The following is a 25,728-nucleotide window of genomic DNA, read 5'->3' as shown; positions in this document are numbered from 1 at the left end:
GGTGCTGCAGCTCAGCTGCTATTGAAGTGAATGGGAGCTGAGCAGCAGTAACTATTCCTGGTCACTAACCTGTAAATAGTTTGTTTCACTGTGGCAAACAGCTGGCTGTGAAGATAGGCCAACAATAAACTTTCCTTAGAAAACCCCTTTAATATAGTATAGGGATCTCATAGGAGTAGGTTTTGAGAAATATGAGTTATTTCGGGAAGATGGAGAGATAATTTGCATATGTTTTCCCTATGGGGGATTGCCTGAAAATAAGTCTCCTTAGACCTCTCTTCAATGAGAATCTGTCCCCGGTAGCCTGCTCTGGACCGATATATAGGCTGGGAATCCAGAAATAGCTGTCTACAGTGGATGTTTTATTCTCTAGGAGAAAATATTTGGTTTGGTTAGTACTAGTCAGTTTTCTTCCTTCTAAGGAGAGAGCTAATTTGCATATTTCCCAAGAAGCATTGTAATATTTTATACACTGCTGGATCCCTACAATAAGAATAACATTAGTACCTCTGAGCATCTACGGCATCTTTTTAGCCAACCTGTACCCTTCTCTTTGCTGAAGACGAGCAAGAACCCTGAAGCAGCTGTCTACAAATGGATCACTCGGGCTGTGGTTTGGTTTACTTGGTTTCTGGAAAAAAGCTAATTAGAATAATTTTTTTTTCCCATAAAGCATTGCCTGAAAGTAGGTTTCCATACACCACTGTGTAGTGTCCCGGTACTGGTGGTACACTAAGTTTTATTCCACATGAGTAAAGTGGCTCTGTCAGGTATCACACAGAAGGGGATGAAGGAGATGTGTTATGTATTTTCACCACTAGGTGTCACTGTCTCATTTATTAACTGTATTGTCTAAAGCACAGCTGAATGAAAACTGTGTTGCGTCACATGTTGTTTAACCAGTTACAGGTGCAGGTGCTTTTCCACCTGTTACACTTCTCCCTCCTTTCCTACAACCCCACCAATCACTATGAAGGTTAGTTATAAAAAGGGAAGTCAGTTCCTGTTTGGGGGAGTCTCTTGTATGTTAGTGTATGAGAGAGAGACAGAAGCCAGAGAGAGAGAGTTCTTCTAAGCAAGTAACCTGTTCCAGTATGCAGTGTTAAACCTTGGGGAGGGGTAGCCGTCCTATGAGGAAACCTCATCCCTCTCCTCTATTCTCAGGGCAGTAACCACAGCTCTGTACTGACCCCCAGTGGGACAAACAGCTGGAAGCTGACTAACACACAGCCTCGTGAAGTCTGCTACACCAAGTTGTAAAGGCCTGGGGCTCGTACTACCCAGCTTGGCACTAGCTGGGCAGAAGATGGTCAGATAGTACACAAATCTAAATATTAGTATGGGTATTCTTCTCCTCTTCACTGCTGTTCAAGTGGCCACCAGGACTATCTTGTATTGCACTGAAAATTTACAGTAAACTGTTATTTTGGGTATGCCTTGGACTCTGTTTTTGAGGCGTTGCACCTTCACCCTTACCTTACACTTGGGTTAACCGCGGTCTCCTGGACAAGAATCAGCTGTCATTTTTTTATTACATCCAGGGAAGCCGTGCCAGACCTGCCCACCATCTTTTCTTCAGGGTAGATGCAAAACCCACAGACCACAAATCATTCCATATCTAGAAGAAAGACGATGCTCACCTTATTAGCAGCATCCATAAACTTCACTCCTTTGTACGAAACTGACAGAATAATTGTCGGAACTTTCTTCATTTGTTCTGTTGATTTCTGAGAATACAAAAAAAAATCTATTGTTATTTTGGAGGTTACATGTATAACTACTACGTTTATGCAATCCATTTTTTTTTATCCGTTTTTACAAAAAACGGATGCATTTCCGTTTTTCCATTGACTTCCATTATAAAAAGAATGGATCAAAACGCATTTTTGTTTTTTAACGCACACAAAAATGTGGTCGACCACGTTTTTGTGTACGTTAAAAAAGAACGGATGCGTTCTTTTTTTATAATGGAAGTCAATGGAAAAACAGTTAAAAACGAATGCTGCAACCGTTTTTCCATCCTTATTTTTCTCAAAAACAGATGAAAAAATGGATTGCTAAAACATAGTGTGAACCCAGCCTAGATCTGCTAAATAAGCAAATGCAACAGGAAATTAGTAGGATTATCGTGTTTATAACCGATGAACAGATTGGAAAAAGAGAAAACCCATCAACGTGCATCGGGATGAATACATATGTCTGAAGATTAATTTATGCAAATGAAGACAATTTATATATATTGCACATGAGGTTTCATGTTCCAGCGGTTCAGATAATGATGTGTTACGGAATATGATCATACTATTAGCGATGGACATTATACACCTTTATATAGCGCACCATTGTTACAGATGACGGATTCAAATCATCATTCACAATTTTCGCCAATGCTATAAAGGTATATGACTTGTCTAATAGGATCCACTACAGCACATAATACATGGGCAATGAACACAATGAAGGGTTTATTCAAAAGACTTTGTCAGTATCTGAGCACAACTGGATCATGCTCGAGTCCAATTGTTCACCCTCTGGTTACCAGCGGCTGAAGAAGTTGGATACAGCCCTTGGGAGTCTGGGAAAACATGGATACAGCCATAGGCCAGGAGGAGTGGTGGAGCCGTGGGGAGGGGCGTTCCGGACGATCCTTGGATTGTCCGGGCTGCCCATTCAAGAGAGTGGTGGTCTATTATCAGCTGACATTGTGCATTTCTGCCGATTGTAGTCTTTTGATATGACGTATTAAACCCAATGATTATCGTCTGGCCAGTAATCGGCCAAGTATGGACAATAAGTGTTTGGTATAATAGGGCCTTACGATAGCCACTCTACTACCCAATACACCTACTACCCTCTTTGGTACACCTCTGTTCAATTCAGAGGCCACCAGTCTCCGATTTCCCATTGAACATAGTGAACAAGTCCTCACTGCCTGCAGCCATGTTACTGGCCGCACGTTACCTTACTGTACCATGTTCACATAACATCAGTGTTATGCAGGGAAGAGCTAACAAGTTTGAAGAAACAATGGCCAGACCGGGCGAGAGCTCCACTGTATCTGTCCTATGGTGACAATGACAACATTCCTATTAAAGGGGAACTATCAGCAGGTTAGACGAATCTAACCTGCTGATAGCACCCTATTGCACATGGGGCACTGAGGAGGACAGTATGTCTCTTACCCTCTTCCTCGGCGCTGTTCCCCTGCTGTTAGCAGTGTAATCCTCAGTCCAGAGCCCCGTTAGGAGCACTGCCCCGTCCCCAGAGCACGAGCTGGCCCGCTCCGTCTAATGATACTCAATGGAGTGGGCCAGATCAGTGCTCTGGGGGCTGATAGTTCCCCTTCAAGGCCCTTTTCAATGTGGACGGTGGAGCCATATCGAGCGCCAAACTCAATATTTAGTACAATCGTCTTTAGTTAACTAGGAAAAAGGTAAGATCTAAAAATCTGAGCTCTAAAGAGGCTTTGAGAGGACGCAAAAGTAATTTTTAGGTCAATAGTATTAGAAAACCTACTGTGTGGTCACAACCATACACTCCCAAGCTTTTGCCATTGTAATTTATACAGCATCTAATATTCTGCGGGATTTGTGGCTACAATATATTCCGTCACATCAGTACCGCTCCCCTGGGGGACACAATCTAATTTTCCTGACTCCAATACACACACATATTCTATTTTAATAAGAAGCCAATTAACTTACAGGGATATTTTTAGGATTCAAAATGAATAAGGAAATAAATATATGAGCCGGCCTCAAGGGTCCCAATGTCTTGCGTTGAGTGCCAAATAATTGTCATAAAACTTTTATCCACCTGCTTTTATAGAAGATGTACTGCTTACATATTGGATACTGGCTGGTGCCGCTACCACAGCTACGGCTAGGTTCACAACCGTATGGGGCCTACATCTGTTCAGCAGCGGTATATAGAGCTGGCCAGTTGATAACAGACCCCAATGACTTTAATGGGGTCTCTTGGGTTTTCTGTCCGTCATTTCAATGGATTTTAACTGGACAAAAAAATATGACTATGACTATGACTATGCTTTTTTATCCAGTTCTATGATGGAGGCCTCTAACACAGATGTGACCCTAGCCTAGGGTTTACTCTAAATACTTTGCTCGCTGATGGCCCTTAATAAGCTTCTAAAAGTTCCTGTGACCATAGCTAGCCTTAGGGGTGTGTGACTTATGAGACTACATGGGACGTATCACTCTCCTGCCAAGAAGGGGCGCTGTTGTGTCTAAAGAGAGTCTTCTATGCAGTCATTCCTCCCCTACTTCAAGTAATCTACTAAAGTATAGTAAGCAATAAGCCAACAATATTTCACTTTCCACGTATGAGCAATTTGAGCAGTTGCACAAGAGTTTAGTAGGTGGACGGGAGTCACCTTAAACAAGCACTTCAGTCCCTACCAAATGGTAGAGATTCAGGAGGCCCCCATATACCCTATACTGTTTGTTGAACCTCCCAGTAGTGTGTGAACATATTGAGCATTGAGTGTATACAATGGTTAGCTTAAGTTATAAAACTTCCCTGACTCACATTGCCTCTTCTTTTTATATGTTGTGTGCAGATTCTATAGTGTGTCCTATGAGATGCAGCTTGACACTGCTTTCCCTTGTCTCCTACATGTACATTCTAGGTCTACATTCTTACACCAACAACTCCATTTATAGCCACAGACCCGCAGCTACAGACAGGACTACAAATGTGCACCCACAACCTGTCCGTGGTTGCTCGAAACCCCTTTGTTGACTATAGGTCATTTGTGCAGCAAATACAGTCAGCACTAGGGCATGCCTTTCTTTTTGCGGCGCGGATTGTGGCCTAATACGAATCTGTACAATTGTGGATGTGTATAAGGGTCCATAGAAATGAATAGGCCCGTATTTGTGGATCCACAATGCAATATGTAAATGCAGCCTAACAGGGAGAAACCTATCACAATGAGAGGCTGAACCTGCATCTCATAGGTATACACAGAGACCTTGGTCAGTAACTAGTTGCACTGGCTTTTTCTAAATGTCAAAATCAATGGAGCCAGACAAACCCTGTGTGGCCTACTCTACAGTAAAATCTGGACTGCTCTCTTTTAAAAGAAGCTTCCTACTACTAGACACCATATGAGGTGAACTAATGGCTATGACTAGGGATGGTCCGAACCGAGTTCAGTTCAGGTTCGTACGAACCCAAACTCTCGGTAATGATTCCCGCTGTCTGCCCGCTCTGTGGAGGGGGTGGATACAGCGGGAGGACCGCCTGGAAAACTGGGATACAGCCATAGCCATAGGCCTCCTGCTGTATCCACCCGGTCCACGGTGTGGGCAGACAGTGGGAATCTGATGCCGAGCGTTCGGGTTCATACGAACCCGAACCTCGGCAGTTTCGGACCATCCCTAGCTATGACTATAAAAAATATAGGCGGACTGTAGGAAATACATATGGTGGATATTTGTTATTCTAAAACAAGTGGCCCATACTGTGACGGCATGGGTACCTCCTGCTATGTTACCCATGACTGGGGCAAATACTGATTAAATCAGAAGCTGGGGCAGGAGGTAGAGTGACTACAGTGGTGTCACTTTCCTCCAAAAATAATTATATAAATTATTTTAATATAACTATAACCAACTATAACTTTAGCGTTTGCATTGAAATATTTAAGAGTAAATGTTAAAAATACTAATGAAGAGAGAAAAAAACTAAAAAAAAAAAAAAAAAATACACGAAAAAATCCTCCAAGCATCGAACAAAGGCAATGTCTATTGTGAGCGAAGCTCCATCTATAATGCACAAGGACTAATCAAGATCATTTGTCTGAATTAATCTTTTGAAAAGAAAAACAGAGCACTCTAGGGGTCGGTATTATGGGATGTCACCTGCTAAAACCTCCGGTTGGCTGACAGCGAATCTTGTTTCTATTCAATCTCTGACTTTAATAAACCCACCGGATGCTTTTCCCTCAAAGAAGTGAAGAATGAAAGTAATAGTGTACAGCACTATAATGAAAATCAATGCGCTTATAGTGCTTTGAAAGAAAAAGGGCCGGCGCTTGAACCCCGTTTGGGAATTGTCATGAGATACATTGATTTTTTTTTTTTTTTCACTGCGGCGGCCAATTGTCTCCATTTCTCAAAGTCACAGGAGCGCCGGGCCTGCTCTTCCCTTCAGTCTATCCATTAGACTGGCAGGTGGCTGTATATTATGTAAGAGAAAGGCATCTGTATAATGTAACATTATAATGGGACGGGGCTGTGGTAGAATAGCGGACCGTTCCTGCTTTTGTATTTGTAGCTATGGATCCCTTTGTGTACATAGGAAACAAATCAATAAGCAGCCGCGACTGGATGTCTTACAACCTCGGGCTGCACAAAGGAAATCTTTTAGGGAATTGAAAAAAAATATTTGTTCCCTAAAATAAAATCATATAATCATGTAAGGTGCATAGGCCATTCAGACCGGTCAGTATACAAAGGCCAGTGGCGTACACACCAACAGTGACGATGGTGCCCATGGGACAACGGGGTAGAAAAGGACGGAGGAAGAGAGCTCGGTGGTGCCACCTACTGGAGGTAGAATCTCGGGTGGTCAATGCTCAGCCCTGTAACATGACTAGGCGTTAATAGCCAAGCCAAAATGTCCAGACATGTTTCATGGCTCCTTAAAGGTCCTTTCATTGACTTACAGGAAAGATACCAACAATTGGTGGCACCAGACATGACTGGGGGGTAAATAGCCCAGTCAGAATCTCCTCTGGGAGAGTCCCTCTTGCTTCTGGAGGAGACTCTGGATTAGTTTATAATCTCCAAACATGTTTCATGGCTTCTTACAGAGACCATCATTGACTTGCAGAGAAGCTACCTACAACTGATGACATGACTGGGGGTTAATAGTCAAGCTAAAATATACTCCAGGAGATTCTCTTTTCCTTCTGGAGGACATTCTGGTTTGACTTATAAAAATATGTTTCATGGCTCCTTAAAGAGGCCACCATTGACTGTATAGGCTGTATCCCTGTTTTTCAGGTGGGACTCCACCTTCCCCATGGACCGGGAAGACAGCTGGATTCAAATGGTGATGGTTCGGGTTCATATGTACCTGAACCTCAGCCTGGCTCGCTTGTCTCTATTTCTGACCCTCAAAAATAGAAATAACAGGAAGGAAGTGGTGCACTAGGGCATTCTAGTCACCACACATTGGGGTTCTCTGCCAGGGACTCTGATTGGTCATCCTCTGTGGGGCCTTCTGGCCATCATTATGGGGGATCTTTGAATGACATAGACTTTCGGATCCTTCTTACTGTCATGATGGTAAATCTGATTTCTTACCAGTGGGGAGCTCTAAGCAGTGTTGGACTGGCCCACTGGAAGACCGGTGGATCCTACGGTGGGCCCCCTGCACTAACACTGACTGACATGTCAGTTCTCACTGGTTCTTCATTGGTGGGCTCCCAGGATCATTCCCTTTGGTGGGCCCCAGATACCCCCATCCGACACTGGCTCTAAGCATAATGGGGGCACCGGGTTTGGGGTCCTTTTTTCTGCATAACAAATCTTTGAGTATTTCTTTTTCTAAAGAGTATATAGTTAGTGATTTTCTGCTCATACACAACCTCTGGGATTTTATTCTTTCACTTGTTTTTGTTTTTTTTAAAGAAAAGAGCACATAAAGGTGCGACACACAACACAGCTGTCAGTCCATCAACAGAAACCAGGTCATCCACTTTCTGTAAAAATATTTTCAGCACTTTTCCTGCCACAAATTATGAGTTATTGCTAAGCAACCAAAATGGCAGCAATTTCTAAAATTTCTTTATATTTAGAGGGGGTACTCTGAGCCAAAAGCCCATGAATTACAGCTGCATCCATTATATGAATGTATGCAGAAGTGTAGCCTAGCAAATCTCTAAATCCAGTTTGTCATAGCTCTATGGCCCCAATGTGTGGTAAAATGGTCATAATGCTCTAACAAGGGAGAAGTGCTGCCCCCTAGATGAGCCAGTGCCATATGTAAGAGTTGATTGGGGAAGCACTAGCTCTGAGACAAGGGGAAGAGCGAGATAAAATTGTCAAATGGGGGCCTAGTTAGAGACATGTGGCACAAGCCATGCGAGTGCAGGAATCCCCCTGTTTAGGGTTTAGGTAGAAGCTGCTGCTCTAGGTAAAGAAGAAGGCAACCTGAAGAGTTATAGTAAGAGCTGCAGAAAGAGAAACACTGGCATCCTCTAGAAGAGAACAAGATAAAGGGGTCCCACTTCTACATGCGTATACCATGACATGGTTCTTAGCAGGGAATCAAACATGTTCATTCACTGGAAGAATTTAAGAGAAGAGTCTCTATCTACTGGTGAAGGCTTTGGTGATGAAGCAAGGACCAGTAAAGAACATGAGCATGAGGTAAGAGTCTCCTTCTCTACTAGAGATGCCATAGCAAAAGCTACAGGTGGGAGCAGTGTCATGGACCTATGTTGGTGAGTGGCGCTCCAAAATGGAGGCTGAGTGATATGCACCTAAACCTTAACAGAAGGAGTGACACCTGTGAGGCCATGAGTTAAGGAGAACCAAGTGGGCCTAAAAAAAGTCAGAACATTGCTCTTGAATCTTGGAGGTCAACCATAGCTCGGCAGTAAGCATGGTTATTCCACTTCTGTTACCATTGTGGCTGACTGGGGACTGTAATGTAGTAGAAGTAGAAGTACCCACCAAGAAGAGCTTCAACCTTATATCTTAGCCTAGTCAACATAATCAACCTAGGTTTTTCTTCAGCCATGGCAAAGATTCAGGTTATCTCAATACCATGGCCAAAACCTTATGCCCCCAGAACACAGCTCCTGGGGAACATGAACTGCCAATCTTCCCCCTATGTGGTTCACATACAAAGAATAACAATCTCTAGCCCAGATTAAGTTCTATGAACACCAAGCTGGCCTATACTGCGTCATGATTTAGGAACAACATAAGAATTATGTTGCTATAGGAGTCAACATATTTTGATGGTTGCACGGTAGCGCTTTCCTTCCTATTCCCTTTATATGTATCTGCAGTGCACAGAAAAACAGCTACTTCCCAGCCAACAAAATTCTAGCAATAATGAGCAAAATATCAACTGATTTCAGCAATCGAGACAAATAAGTGCCTCCCCGCAGCTTTATTTTATATTCGCTTTGTAATGATAATTGTGTTAGTTCAGTTCCAGTAAAAGGCAGAAGTAAGAAAACAAAAAAAAAATCCAACAATAATGAAAAAGGTGCAACGCACCTTCTTTATTTATGTAACGCTGACTGCGGAGTATATTCAGACATGCTATACAGAATAGCAATAGGATTCTTATTTCCAAGCAAAAACTATATATGTGCCAACAGCCACAGAGGCCTGGACCTCGAAGGAGATGGGGTGTATGTAAATGTGCAATAAATAGGGGGCGTTGTCAAATTTGAGATGAATGAAGGAGGTGCTTGCAAAACCCAACTTGAAAACTTAGTGTAATGGCTACACCTGGTTACTGCAGCTCAGCTGCCATTCACTTGAACAGCTGATTGGCTAGGGGTGATGGGTGTCGGGTTTTAAATGCAATCCTCATGGTCACTAGAATGGGGGGTCAGAAGCTTCCCATACCATCTCATCACACGAGAAGTGGTGGTAAACCATGCCCTACTTCATCCAAAGTCAAGGGGACAGATGGAGACAATGGTGGATGTCCCAGTAATTGTACATTTATGACCAATCATGTCAATATAGAAATCCATGGGCCAGAGGTATAGTATGGGCTCAAATCCATGGGCCCATACTATACCTCTCTTTGCTTTGGTAATACCCCCTAGTAAGTCTTCTGACTTCTAAGACCTCATGATAGGGGGTGTCAAATTGATCTCAGGATCGTTGGGTGTCCCAGCGGTCAGACCCCTAGAGATCAGCTTATCCTCTATCACAGGGATGGGGAACCCTGCTGCCCTCCAGCTGTTGCAAAATTATGATTCTCATTAAGACTTTGGCTGTCCAGGCATGAAAGGAGTCATAATTTTGCAACAACTGGAAAGCCAATGGTTCCCCACCCCTGTTTTACATATACAAAAGCCCGGTGGCTTCAAGTGTGACGATCTCCCCTCCCCTCTGTGACGTGGCTCCATTAAAATCAATGGAGCTGCATCACCGAGGGGAGGGGTTTCATTACACTGGGCATGACAGGCTCGCCCCCAGTGCTCCAAGCCAGACCGGTGCCCTGGAACCTGATGGTACATTCGCTTTAAGTGGGTTATCCATGCTTAGAGAAACATGTCTGCTTTCCTCCAGAAACAGATCCCCTATTGCCCTCAGTTTGGGTGTGGGGTAATTGACAGGTCAGATTTGACCCTAAAAATTTTAAATAAAATTTGAATTTTCAAAATAAAAAGTAACCTACCCTCATTTTCGAGCAGGCATCTTGTGTTGACTCCGTTCCTCTCAATTCCTTTATCAGCATTGATCCTAAATACTAAAAAAGAAACCAATTTAGACGGATGATGAAAACACACAGCAGAACATATAATGGAGTTGCCCGGGTGAGACGTCAATATACTTCGAAATAAATATGGTGAATGGAATGACGCAAATCACTGCCGAAAATCCACTGATCAACTAACAACAATAAGACTTAAAAAAATGTTTAAATACAACATCTCACATCACATTGTAGTTACAAAATATCGATCAACCCTGCCAGTCAGCAAGTCAACTACAGCGCAAACCAAATCTATCGATAGTTTCCTTGCTCCATAGAAATTATTATGCAGGGGAAAGATATATGCAGGGGGAGATTTATCAAATTAAAAAGACAGAAAAATTACTAAAACTAGTACAACCAAAAACAGTGGCGCGATCCGTGGCGACCAATCAGATTCCAGCTGTCATCGATTTACGGCACGTTGCGAATGAAGCAGCGACCTGATTGATTGCTATGGAAAACTTTTGTTTTTCTCTTGCACTAGTTTTAATAAATCTCCTCCACTGTGTATTCTACAGAACTGACATACGGGTATGTCATAAGTGAAGAGGAAAGACCAGTCACTAAAGTTATGTTATCGGCTAACACTAGTGATTGTGGCATATAGTCCTAATATATGTAAATAAACTAGATACAATTTCATTGCCACAATACATTTCCCAGATGTCAACCCCATTTGTGTAACATATCATATTAAAGTAGTTGTATAATGGATCGATAGCTATGAAATCATATGGTACAGCGATGGGGTCCGCATTCGTCCCTTCTGTTTAATCAATGTAATATTTTGCAAGGAAATTACGTTCATGTGATAACGGATAACATAAAATTATGTCCATCAGCTTTGACAAAACTGCTGTACCTGGGGTCAATGTTAACAAGACATCCTCAGAATTTTTTTTTTCTGTTTTACCTAACACGTAACAAAGTGAAGGAAATATAAGTGCACTATATACCTTTATCATCTCAGACCAGGAACACTGGGGGTGAGCAACGGGTTTTAATATGGGTCCATACTTTCCCCCAAATGGCATGCTCTAAACAAAGAAAAACATACTAGACATTTTCTGAAACTAGACAAACAAAGGAATCCTTTTTTTTGTGTAGAAAAATAACAATGACCCTAGAGAAAAGGCCTTAAAGCATCTTGCCCCTGCCCATGATTTAACATGCATTTCCAATGGTGTAAAGTTACTGTTCCATGCTGGGTGACCATTTCGCAAGATGACAAATTAGAAATTAGAAAATGGCCATGGTTCACTTAATTTTTTTAATTTTGTATTTTATTTAATAGTGTTGAGCGATCTTGCAGAAAGTTGGGGTTCGTCACGTTCGTCCGAACCTGAACGCTCAGCATCTGATTCCCAATAACTGGAATAGTTGGATGCTGCCCTAGGGCTGCCAGGAAAACACGAATTTATCCTATGGCCTATGGCTGTATCCATATTTTCGAGGATGTCCTAGGGTGGCATCAAACTTTTCCAGGTGCTGGGAGTTAAATGCAAAGCGCTCGCATTTGGACGAACGTCACCAACCCTAACTTTCCCCAAGTTCACTCAACACTTATAATATAATAGTTATAATAGGGCAGTGCTTTAAAGAATACCACTTTTTTACTCACTCAGAAATAAACAAAGGAATTTTTTTTAGTTATTTCTCTGGATTAGTATATTGTTTTTTAGTGAAATTTTTTATTTCAACGCTTTTAATATTGATAGTCGATATTAGTCCAATTTCAACAAGGTTTAGAATCTTCCAGAGAAATAAGTTGGTGGTAAGGTTGACCCATCACGGCTGAGAATCCAAGCTGTGAAAGGTGTCAAAGCAAGAACTTCACCCCGTGTATATATATATGGTTTTTTTTTTCTATATTTATGCCTTTTCTAAACCCAAATGTGGGTTTTGTATGTCTAGGTGAAAATGGTGATCTTCAGTGCATATTATAAATGTGACGTGGGTAAAATGGTGTTCACATTGAAGTCACATTTCTTTTTCGTCATTGCCGGATGAAGCTCGAATTCTAATAAAAATTGACCGAGGTGGAGAACGTTAAATTTAAAAAAAAAAAATCAATAAAAGGGAAAAAAATTTCAGTAGAATTTGAATTGTCTGGATGACATTGGGTTATCTCATTGGACTAACCTTACCGGGTCATTGGTAGTGGGATTACGGCAATGACTTAAAGCAATGTGGTCATCAATCATCATGATGTAGCCCACTTGGGAGTTTTTATGAAGACTAGTGAAGGATAAATGAGATGTAACCCATAGCAGTGGCTGAAATTTTAGCTCGAGTTGATAACGTCTATGGATTACAGCTTTTTTTTTTGTCATTGAGCATCAGTATTCATAAAAGCTCATGCTGTGTTAATGAATACCCAGCCGCTCACGCTCCATTCCAAGAGTATAAATAATGCAAAGGTTCTCAGTTCAAGCAGGGATGCATTGGCACTTCTTGTGCCTTCCCAGAATGAACCCAATGAGAATGACCCTTGAGGGTGAAGATCTGAAGGAGGTAATATGCATAACAGGGGATAGGAAGAAGGAATCTGTAAGGAGCAAAGGAATCAAAGGATCACAAACGGAAGAGGAAAAAGAGGTTGGGTAACCAGAGTCCTGGGCAGGAGAAGACTAAAGATAAAGTGCCTAAATATTATATTCTATATGGCCTGAGAGATAATACTTGTGCAAAAAGAAAAAAATATTAAATTATATTACATAGATTTATCAAAGTGAAAAGTCATACATTTTTACCTAAAAGATTTACATAAACTTAAAGTAAAATTATAAAATTCTAACTACCTAAAGTGACCACTAGAGGTGCTGAGGAGCTTACTGCATACTGTTTATACATTGAATCCTATAATAAAGCAGTATTCAGTCCTTTCCTAGGCTCTCCTTGTGGTGGGAGTAGAATTTTTCATAATTTAACTTTGTGGCTATGTAGAGTACTGCAAAATAGTGGACACTAAACCATATAGTGGGGGCAACCGTGTTGTAAAATAGACTTATATTTAAAACAGTACATAGTCTTTCAACTTACTAAAGCAGGAATGGGGGACCATTGGCCCACCAGCTGTTACAAAACTACAATTGCCATCAGGCCTGGACAGCCAAAGTTTTGCTTTGGCTGTTCAGGCCTGATGGTAATTGTAGTTTTGCAACAGATGTAGGGCCGAAGGTTCCCCATCCCTGAACTAAAGAAAACTTCCCAATTATTCAATGAGAATTAATACTGGTTCCAAAATGGCGGCCTTTACAGTCATAAAGCAACAGATGATCTCCTATACATTTTGGGGTAATGCAGGCTTTTCACAATTGATGGCCCATTCTCAGGACGCCGCCCCTTCCAAGAAATGATTAGCGGGACCTGGAGTTGGACCTCCATCTACTATTGACGGCCTATTCTGAGGATAGACCCCACAACTTTAAAATCTGGCATAATCCCTTTAGAGTTGTCCAGGCTTAGAAAAACATGACCGCTTTTTTTTGTGTGTGGTCCTTAAGCTCAGTTCCATTGACGTAAGTGGAGCTGAATTGTAATACCACAGACAACCTGGGCACAGGGGTGATGCTCTTTTTTTTATAAGAAAGTAGCTGTATTTTTTCTAATCCTAGATAACCCCTTCAAATTGAAAAATATTAAAGCGGTTGGGCTGAAGACTGGGCCAAAAAAATAATACTGTACTCACCCACCATGATCCTCTGCCTCCACTGGTCCCCGCTGCTCACTACTTCCTGGTCTCTGTCTCAGCACAAGTAAGTGCCGCCTTACCCAATCACTGCCTGAGTCTGGTGTTTGCTGAAGCTAGTCATTGGCTAAGCAGGCACTTCTTTGTACTGAGACCTTACCAGGAAGTGTTGAACAGCAGGAACTGGGCACTGTAGAATTATGGTGGTAGGTAAGTATAGCCTCTATTATTTTATTAGCCCCTTTAACCAAAAACATAAGTCTCCGGACAACTCCTTTAAAGGTATTTACTGAGCATGTTCAGTCATATCACCTCCTGTGAATAGGTGCAATTAGTCATATATACATAATACATAGCGTACATAACCAACCATAGATAAGCAACGTTTACAAAACATGTCAATCTCCTCGCCTAAATCTCTCCTCTTTTTCGGAATGACAACTTTCATTTTTCAGTCCGCTATAAATAGCCATCTTTACTATTAGGAACAAATCATCATGTTAAACATTTGCTGTTTTGATCCATGACAGGGACACTTAGCGAGACTTTTAATCTCCCGTCTCATCATTTCAGCATCTTTTCTAGGTTGTCTCCTTGATAAAGTAATTGACCGTAATACAATTATTATAACTTGTCACATTTATGGAAGAAGCATAGACTGATAAGTGAGGCCGCAACAAGATCCCGGCTGGATACTCTCCTTACCTAAGGCAGAATCAGTAACAGGGCCCCACATTGACCTTGTGCCATTTACGATACTTGGTGTCAGAGGGGCATCTGGGTCTTCTATGACTACAAGGATTGGATGTAACGATACATTTGAACGACCTATTGGTGTTTCTCAAACAGTCCGTACCCAGGCCTAACCCAAGCCAGCCAACCACCTTAGACACCTTCTATCTATGGAGGAATAGCACCAAGCCACTAACGCTACCAAACTTGCTGAAATTAAAGTCCCAGGGGGTTATGCATCTCCACTTAAAGAGGTATTCCAGGAAAAATTAATTTCCCCCCTATCCTATCCTTTTTCCTTAAAAGTAGGATATCATGAGGGTCCGACCTCCTTACCGGCGCATAAGGCTCTTTCCGTCGCTCCATAGGAATTAATAGAGCTGTACTATTCAGAATAGAGCTGGTGCGACCCGATACGGAGTTCGGCGGGAGGTACAGAGGTCAGACCTCCACAATCTCCTACTTTTTTCCTATCCTGTGGATAGGGAAAAGTTATTTTTTTTCCTGGAATACCCCTTTCACACCCTAAGGGCCAGACTGTGCTGTGTTGGGGGGGAGAGGGGTCATACTTACCCTCCTGAGCTCCAGTCTTCTTTCTTCAGCAAAAATACTGCAGGGACATCATCAAGTGTTTCTCAACATCAGTGAACTAGCCAGACCTTCGACTGGGAACATGTGATATTGTTTCTGCGTTTTTTTAGTTTATCTTCCTGAGCTCAACCGTCACTCCTTTCTTTCTTCAGTAGACTCGACACACAGCGATTGATAGGCAGGGTCTGCTCCTGCAATGCCCGCTCAGCCAATCAGCAGCTGAGGTGGAACACCGCTGCAGCCGCTAATTGCCTGTCCCGGTACAAAGAAAGTGAAAGAAGACCGCAGCCCATGGGTATGTGTTACTCCCTCCCCCTCTCTTTATTGGATGGGAATTGGGTTTGCACTAAAACCCAAACCCAAATATCCTCAAGTCATCTCACTCATTCCTAAACTCTAGTAGCATTGAGGGCAATCAATAGAAAGTTTAAAAATAATCGCCAGGGCATCTGTTCATCCGTCCACCACTGATCCGTCTCATTACCAGATCCACATATACGTGGATCCAATATATTTAAAAAATTGGTTCCTAATATATGGAATCTGATTCTTAGTGTGAAATTGTAGCTCTAAGATGTTAGTGGTTTCTTTCCTTATTGTTCCGCTTAAACAGATGGTTAAGAGACCGGAAAATGAAGATTTAGGCGGTGTCCACATCCGCTTCATGTATTTGGAGGAGTGTGAGGTGGGAGGCCTGAGGCTTTGGGAACTATATCCCTGGGTAATGTTGTTTATGTGCACTTGCCTATACTGTGCTTCATTGAGCTATGCAGCCTATGTTTTTAGTAATGTTTGAGCACTTGCACTTTATAATATGCTTATAACCAGGCTGTATATGGCAAATTTATGAGTATCCAAGATATGCACCTGCACTTTATTTTGTAAACATATACCTTTTCCTCATGCTTGGTCTCCCACCTCCCAGGTCTTTGTTTGTTTTTATATATTTTTTCTTGTCCCTATTATTGTTGCGATATTTTCCAATAAAGTTTTCTTGTACCAATTCATTTGATATTTTTGTTTATTTGCATATCGGATGGGTTTATAGGTGTTTAGTTGACTCCTGTCCAAGCCTGGTGACCTGAACTGACCCATTTCCAGGCCTGGTGACCTGAACTGACCCATTTCCAGGCCTGGGGACCTGAACTGACCCATATCCAGGCCTGGTGACCTTAACTGACCCATGTCCAGGCCTGATAACCTGAAGTGACCCCTGTCCAGGCCTGGTGACCTGAACTGACTCCTGTCCAGGCCTGGTGACCTGAACTGACCCATGTCCAGGCCTGGTGACCTGAAATGACCCATGTCCAGGCCTGGTCACATAAAATAGCCGATATCCAGGCCTGGTGACCTGAAGTGACCCATGTCCAGGCCCGGTGACCTGAACTGACTCCTGTCCAGGCCTGTATTACATTAGTGAGTTACTTAGGTGTGTTTACAAGTAAAGCAAAGTCTTAGCAGACAAGCTCCGGGTTACTTCATCTTTTTGTAAAAATAAAATCTAACTTTTCAAAGTCTAATCCACACATTCTGGTGAAGCGTAGAGATAAAATAACAGGAAACCAAAACTCTATCGAGTGGCCGGGTCAGACGGAATCATCAGTATAGAAGGGACCCGGACCAACAATTTCCGCCTTCTACAATCCCTTAATTATGCTATTGGACATTCTTCATTCTTAAGAAAGTACATCATTGACATTTAAGAATGAGCGGCATTCATTTGCTCTGAAAAGCCTATTTATTTTCCCGGAACTGCATCTGCAGCTGCGGCATAGAGCGGCCTGTGAAAGATTTAGGTCACTTCTTTATGAAAACACACAACGCCGTGTGAAGACAATGCTGACTGGGCTCATGGGATCCTCACCAGTACAGACAATGCTGGGGATAACATACAAAACGGCCAGATCATCCAGTCTATGACATCCGTGCAACTCTTATAGGATTACAACCTCCATCATCCGAGAAATGCTGGGAGTTGTAGTGCAGATAAACAAAGCCCTTAGAGGAGTGAGGCACCCCCTTTCAAGCAAAATTGCATAACAACATCTGCATCCATCTAATGATGCCGCTGGGATTACACGAATGCCACCTTTGCTGACGGCAGCTACAGATTAATGACAGGGAGGATAAAATTCCCAGCAAGCTTGTAGAGTTATTTTTGGATTATCCTTGCTTGTATATGGTTTAAAGGGGTTATCTAGGATTAGAAAAAGCACAGCTACTTTCTTGCAAAAAGAGCGCCACCCATGTCCTTAGGTTGCGTGTGGTATTACAATTCAGCTCTATTCACTTTAATGGAATTAAGCTGCAATACTACATTCAAGCTGAGAGTGGCGCTGTATCTGGAAGAAAGCCTAGACGACTCCTTTAAATTTTAATAACTGATATTTATTATTTTTCATTCCCATTCCTTTTTTTTGTTAGCACCGACATATTTTGCAGTTTGGTACTGATATTGTCATCAGGGGAAATTCAGAAAAAGTTATTCCTAGTAGTATGCTTTCATATCAACCCCTTGAAAAAATGTTTCTACTGACCAACAGAACAAAGATAATCTGTCACTACCTGTCACCACCACCTACGACACGGAGAATGAAATCAAAATGAAACCCAGAGAATAACCATGGAATTGCTGATTCTTAACCCCCCTCCCCCCATTCCTCCAAGAAATAAAAAAAAAATCTACGCCAGATTGCCAGACATATGTCAGTGCACTCCAAGCAAGATATATTCAGCATGAGTGTTCATCCTCTGAATTTAAACCATGAATGTTTTCATTCACTCAAAAAATGCTCAGCTGAAAAAAGAGGGAGAAGTGATATACAAAAGTATAGTGTAAAGTGGTATCATTTTCCACTACGGCATGAGTTCTTAAAAATAAAAAAAAATTAAAACAATTGTGCAGGTTTTTCACAGTATTTACATAGTATTTACAAATATATATATATATATATATATATATATATATATATACACTTGAGCTAGTATTAACTAGTATTTAGTTGTTCCTATCTATCTGTGATCTCAGGGTGACCCACTTGAAATTACTCATGTTTCTGTGCTCTCAATGGGGGTCACCATCAAGAATACCATCAGTGATGATCATGTTCTAATGCAGGGATCTGAACAGATCTGAAAGTCAAGACAATGGTTGATCCAAATACATTGCTGATGTGTATGGATGCAGCAGAGCTGGGATGAAACAGATGACACAGCGGGAATACTGGTGGTGGGTATGCATTATACAGGCAAAAAAATGGTGGGAGTGCTTCTTTAACTCCTTCTTTCAATGCTTAAAGTGTTGTTACATTTTTTTTTGCAGAAATCAAGGACAAGCGATTTTAAGAAACTTTGTAATTGGGTTTATTAGCCAAAAAATTATTATTTTTTTGTTATCATGAAAAGGCAGTTTGAAGCTTTTCCTCTGTCTTTATGGTTTTCCTATGGAGAGAGACAGTAAAGGCAAAAAAACAGGAGAACAAAGAGTTAATTTACATTCACATCACAGGCTCTCTCCTCTGACAGTCACCACTGACCTCTCTGACCTCTGAATAGCACTGTGAATAGCTCCCCTGCTGAGCAATCCTTTGTTCTCGGCTCTCTGCTGCCCGTTAATCTCGCTTCTTCCCCCTCCCCTCTTCATAGACCAGACAGATCCCACTGATGAAAAACAGTCGAGATTTCCTGATTCTGAGCAGTGGATGACAGAAAGGAGAGGAGGGGGGGGACTTGGGAAAAGGCTTTTTACATGCAGATAATGGCATATTTGGCTAATAAACCCAATTACAAAGTTTCTTAAAATCGCCTGGACTATTAATTTCTGCAAAAAAAATTAACGACAGTGACACTTTAATAGTAGCATCGAATCTCAGGATCACAACGCAACACAAATTACAAACAGTTTAACCAAGAAAATTAAAATAAAAAAAAATCAGCTGTAGAATTCGGTTTCATGTTTAGGTTGGCAGAATCGCCCGGGGACTATATCAGTACTGCTTTAGGAGACTAGAAATACCTGTTATTTTTGGCTTTCTATTTTTAAACCTGCGAACGTCATCCTCGCTGTGTCCAGAAAAAGAAACAGGTTTAGATGGGGAAGAAATCTCTGCGGAGTAACCTAAATACCAGCAAGTGCGAAAGCAACAAAACTCTACAACTATAAATAAAAAAGTGTAAAAAAGTTTTGGGGTCATTTGTGATGGGGTAATAAAGTAACACACAAACATCAACGTACGGTATGGCAGCTTGCGGTCATCGGGGAAGCTCACCACAGCACAGCAGGGACAGTGAACGGTATGGCAGCTTCCAGCCACCAGGGGGAGCTCCCCACAGAACATTCATAGAGCACAGCAGGGACAGCGTTCAGTATGCCAGCAGGTATGCCAGCAGGATAATGGTAGACTGTGTACAGCTCTACATTTGGCAATAGTGGACAACGGGGATGGCGGCAGGTGACCGCCCTTTTAATACCATGTCTGCACATTTACAAATGACAGCTTCGGAAGGGTAGATCGAGGTTGGCGGCAGGAGACGGTCTTCATGTCTTGCATGCATCTGTTCTGCAATGGACGCCCTGCATGCCCTGGTGTTCTGTTTGGCGGGCATGCTTTCAAACAAAAACTTTGCTGGGTCTTATTTTCAGGGAAACAGAGTATGTTAGTTGATATAGGACTACTCCCTTTAAGTTAGTAGAGGGAGTTCACTAGATAAATGGTCACTATGTAATGTTCCATTTTGCCTGTGGTGGCGCTGCAAGGAAACTAAACACATACTGCAATGTTTTCCAACGGTCTATAGCTGATCGTTCAGAGTTTCAGCAGTGTACACTCTGTGTAAACCATTGTGGCCAACCGTTTTTTCAGTATGTACTACAACATCCACCCAATCCAATCCAATCCTATCCAATCCTATGCCAAACATAGTGTAAAATTCTCGCGGGTCACCTTAAGTGCCCTTCTATTCTAAAAAAAATAGAAAAAAAAACAACAAAGCCTAATCTTCAGATGTCACCTAAGGTACATGTTGCTTTGGCTAATGACACGTCTCGCAGAATAATCGTTCCTCAAAACACTCAATGTTCAACTAGGCTAAATCAAAGGTTCTTAAAAATCTGCTCAAGTGCCCTAGATTTACCAGTGCGCTTCTGCACAGATGAACGCCGCTGCTTTACATATGAATGGGACACTGGCTGATGCCTTCAAAAAGTTGGTTTGTGGGATTAAAGATAAACTTGAGTGACGCTAAGTTATATAAAATGAGAAATTTATAGATAACTTGGCAGAATTTCAAAAATCAGAATTCAGATCTATGAGCAAACTATCTATCCTCTGTCTATCTATTTATCACCTGTCTATCTATCTATCTATCTATCTATCTATCTATCTATCTATCTCCATATCTATCTATCTCCTATCTATCTATCTATCTATCTATCTATCTATCTATCTATCTATCTATCTATCTCCTATCTATCTATCTATCTATCTATCTATCTATCTATTATCTATCTCCTATCTATCTATCTATCTATCTATCTATCTATCTATCTATCTATCTATCTCCTATCTATCTATCTATCTATCTATCTATTATCTATCTCCTATCTATCTATCTATCTATCTATCTATCTATCTATCTATCTATCTCCTATCTATCTATCTATCTATCTATCTATCTATCTATCATCTATCTATCTATCTATCTCCTATCTATCTATCTATCTATCTATCTATCTATCTATCTATCTATCTCCTATCTATCTGTCTATTATCTTTTTGTCTCTATAATTTATCGATTTATATACAATGTAATGTCTGCAGTATGTATAACCTAATAACCCAGTCTTCAGGGGGCAGATAATCTTGGGTGATATAAAATATTTTAGCCCATATCAGGCCTAATGTTCTTATACATTACCATGCAAGTGTCAAACAGGTGGCATGTCTCTGCATTACAAATCATCATATCGCTGATTTACCCTTAGCAGCACCGAGATGTACAATACGACTCCTAACTTCATCTGTAGGCCGCAAGCCTTTCATGTCTGTGTGCTTTGCAGCCTGATCGATTGATAGAGGCTTCTCCTGCAGCCTCTATGAATCGATCACAGATAATACTGATTATAGCTTTATAATGGCCATATGTGTAACGTTAATTTAAACATAGAACAAAAATATAAGGCTATGGGGGAGATTTATCAAACATGCTGTAAAGTGAAACTGGCTCTGTTGCCCCTAGCAACCAATCAGATTCCACCTTTCATTTTCCAAAGAGTCTGTGAGGCATGAAAAGTGGAATCTGATTGGTTGCTAGGGGCAACTGAGCCAGTTTCACTTTACACCATGTTTGATAAATCTCCCCTAGTGAGGTTACATTTCCACAAAACCAGGCCCCCATGAGGTGACCAATAATTATGTAATGTTGTCGGGATTGATTAGCATTGATGGCCACATGGGGGAATGGTCCCATCTGGTAACGTGGCCTAAGGTTCTCTAACCCAAAACCACTACTACACATCCCGTAAGCTTCACGTCCTACAAAAACATGTGAAAACGAGAAGTAAACATATGTACGATCACAATAGCTTCAAAAACAGCTTGAGAGAGAGAGCTAGTTGTCTCCTCAAAAACAGAAGCCAAGAACAATCTCGGCTATTCATTCTGACAGTCGCATAGTAAATAAACCATGCTTCCGCGCTGCATTTAATGAGTTGCTTCAGGCCTACATACTGATGTCAACAAACGCTGCACATTTTCCTTTTCCGTCTACCACATTCAAGATGGTTCAACGAATATTCCATACTGTGTCTGCATAATGGGATGCCTATGCCGTTCCACTGGTCATTGTCCATGCCAAAATGTTATGTCTCTTAAAGGTTTTAATTAAACGGTGTCAGAAAGTTATACAGATATGTAATTTACTTCTATTTACAAATCTCAAGTCTTCCAGTACTTATCAGCTGCTGTACGTCCTGCAGGAAGTGGTCTATTCTGACACAGTGCTCTCTGCTGCCACCTCTGTTTGTGTCAGGAACTGTCCAGAGCAGGAGAGGTTTTCTATGGGGACAGTTCCTGGGGGCAGAGAGCACTGTGTCAGACTGGAAAGAATACAACACTTCCTGCAGGACATACAGCAGCTGAAGTACTGAAAGATTTGATTTTTCTTCAATAGAAGTCATTTACAAATCTGTATATCTTTGCCATACCCGTTGATCTAGAAAAAAAACATTTAAGAAGAGATTGAGAGTAGAGCTGGTTATACATAAGATAGCTGTCGGCTGAACACTTATTGGGCCAGTGGTTCAGTCCAGATCTTCATACATATGAGCTCTCGGCTTAGCTCAACCAAGTGTGCATACATACGTACTCAATGGTGAGAGGGGAGAAAGTCACTGCAAGCTTAGCTTCCCAAGAACAAAAGGATCGGGTAGTGAAAATGCAATATGCCCAATCCTTCTCTCCCCCAACATCTATTGGAGAGTAAGTGGCCTATTCCACGGAGCGATAATCGGCCGAATCGGCCCGATTCGGCTGATTAGCGCTCCATGGAATAGAGAGAACGACCAGCCGATGATCATGTCATTGGCTGATCGTTCATTTAGGTTCAAACCTAAAATCATCAGTCGCCACCCGCGCATCGCTGCGTGGAATAGCGGGCACGGCAGGCCGTCGATTTCACAAACATCATACTTTACCTGTCCAGGCTGCAGGTCTTCTCCTTCTCCCGGTCCCGTGCTGCAGCAGCTTCAGAGCGGCCTGTCTGAGCTCACAGACCGCTCCGTCAATCACTGGCCAGGACCGCTGCGGGCCGTGATTGGCTGAGGGGAATGTCAGTTCAGACAGGCCGCTCCGAAGGAGAAGACCTGCAGACTGGACAGGTAAAGTATGAAACAAGGGCTGCAAGGACATCGGTAATGATGTCCCTGCAGCCCTCGCTAAACGATTGTCGGGCATTGGAATAGGCCCATTAAACGAGCGCCGATCTAGCAGATCGGTGCTCGTTTACATCGATGATCAGGCCCTGGTCGGCCTGTGACATACCACCCTAAGGATGACCACCATACTTATTATTACTATCATAGGTTTCAAACTGGTGGCCCTCCAGCTGTTTCATAACTACAATTCCCATCATGCCTGGATAGCCAAAGCTTTGGCTGTCAAAGCATGACGGGAATTGTAGTTTTGCAATAGCTGGAGGGCCACCAGTTTGACATCCATGTGGTTGGTCAGTCCCTCGTAAATCTACAGGTTCTGCCAACACTAATTCAAGTTAATGTCCAGCATAAGGGCTCACAAATTAGGTCAACATACAAGTTTGAGAAGAAGTGGCCCACACCAATTAAGCCCCTTAACGTAAAAAATATATATATAATTTTTATTTTTTTCCCAAAATTACCCACAATTCAGTTTCTGATTTAGAGGTCCTTGGAGAGTTCTTTACTGTTCAAGCAGAAGCAAAAAAAGAAGTGAATGGGAGACTGACTATTGTCAGCTATCCTCCCTCTAACCTGATAAAATTCAGACTGTTAAGACACTTGAAGTAAAAAAAAAAAATTGGGACAAAGAGGTACATTAGAAAATGGGAATCAACAAAATTTTTTTAAAAAAATCCCATTGAAATACATTGACTGTTATACCTAAACATCTAAAACTATTCAAAGACCGTAAAAAAGACTCACCATAGGAAATGCAATAGTTTTTGTTTTTGTGTTTCCACTCATAAGGATTATTATTATTATTTTTTGTTGTTGTTCCAGGATTAACGCATACGGTGAAAAGAATCTTTGGTAACGGAGACTTACCTAGATCACACGGAGCTGCAAAAATCAATCAACTATAGTTATTAAACCAATTCAAAAAGTTGCGAAAAACCTGCGGGACATAAAAAAATTTCCTTCTAAGGAGGAGAGAAGAAGAGCAGAAGACGTGGAAATACTTACATAGGCTTTGTAATCGCACGCTTGGAAGATGAGCTTTTCTGGATGGTGTTGCCAGTACTGAAAGGGTATGGAGCCCGTGGCTTCATTGGGGGCTCGCAGGCTGATGGAAGGTTGATCTCCCCAATCTCCTGTCTGAAAATCATATTTACTCTAAAAGTAACAAGTGTCAGTTTAGTGGATTGTACAATATTTAAACATTTACACACGGAACACCACAGAGGATGATAGAGAGGACAGCTGCTGTGGGCCTACACGGATAAACTCCAAGCACGGGCCACAGCTCCACAACACGTTGAGGACCACAGGTTGTTGACGACACGTACAGAATGCTGCATGCAATACGTAAAGAATTGTCAAGGTTATCAAGAAACAAGAAAAAGACAACAAGGGTGTATATGGGGAAAATGGGAAGCTTATTGTTAATGTAGGAAAGGCTTCTTTAAGGTAAGAGTAGTAAACCTCTGAAATTATAAAAAATAATAATGTCTAGATATCTTTATGGATAGGGAATAGAGAGTATTTTTTACATAAAAAAAATCTACATCTGAAAGAGAGGTCGATCTAGAGGGACATTTGAACCTATGTATTTAAAAACAATATTATTATTATTATTATTATTATTATTATCTCACAAGCTCTACATTTCTCAGTGAAGGATACTACAGTTGTAACTAATTCTTAACTCTTTAAAATCTTCCCAGCTGCTGCAACCCAACTAAGAGGCAGAAAAGACAATTTATCATCAATAAAGTAAAGGATTCTTTACAGTAAAAGCTGTATCTGTAAAATATGTATCATCAGCTGTAGGCATGGGAAGGTCTATATCAGGGATGGGGGAAAATGTGGCCCTCCAGCTGGTATAAACTACAATTCTCATCATGCAGGTCACTATCCCTGATCACAATTATAATTTTTGGATATTATCTGCTATTTTATCTGTGTTGTATCTTACACACCCTATTTTTCTTAATAGGGGATATTAAAATCTCAGTAATATCTATTTCCTAACTGTATGGGAGTATTGTTCTATCTTCTACAGCCCAAAGGAAACTGCGCAAACTGAGAGTGTCAAATGTATTATTAATAACCTAAGGGATTCTTTACAGTTAAAGCAGTGAAACTGTAAAACTTATCATGGCTGACACAGGTAAGATTTTTCTATATTATCTTCTTTTTTATTCTTCTGTCCTACTTGCCTCATTTTTTTATGTATAAAGGATATAATAAGCTGTGAAATATACTGTATACTTCCTATCTGTATACATCTGCTACAACCCAGAAAAGTTGTACA

General features: G+C 41.4%; 1 protein-coding gene across 7 annotated transcripts in view; it reads right to left on the bottom strand.

Annotated features, from left to right (window-relative positions):
- LOC138772604 (ankyrin repeat and sterile alpha motif domain-containing protein 1B-like) overlaps positions 1–25,728 on the bottom strand; it is a 108,179-nt gene that overhangs the window by 6,332 nt on the left and 76,119 nt on the right. For 2 of the 7 annotated variants that reach the window (XM_069953134.1, XM_069953126.1), the window contains exons 3-6: positions 24,438–24,587; positions 11,442–11,522; positions 10,405–10,476; positions 1,641–1,727 (exon numbers count right to left, since the gene is read on the bottom strand). In XM_069953134.1, the coding sequence (XP_069809235.1) occupies positions 1,641–1,727; positions 10,405–10,476; positions 11,442–11,522; positions 24,438–24,587 (390 nt within the window). Of the gene's footprint in view, positions 1–1,640; positions 1,728–10,404; positions 10,477–11,441; positions 11,523–21,476; positions 21,609–24,437; positions 24,588–25,728 lie in introns of those variants that run through there. The other 5 variants (XM_069953168.1, XM_069953153.1, XM_069953140.1 and 2 more) reach the window with 4 other exon arrangements.

The sequence above is a fragment of the Dendropsophus ebraccatus genome, chromosome 1, assembly GCF_027789765.1.
Source record: "Dendropsophus ebraccatus isolate aDenEbr1 chromosome 1, aDenEbr1.pat, whole genome shotgun sequence".
NCBI lineage: Eukaryota > Metazoa > Chordata > Amphibia > Anura > Hylidae > Dendropsophus > Dendropsophus ebraccatus.
This window is presented reverse-complemented; position numbering and strand designations above follow the sequence as displayed.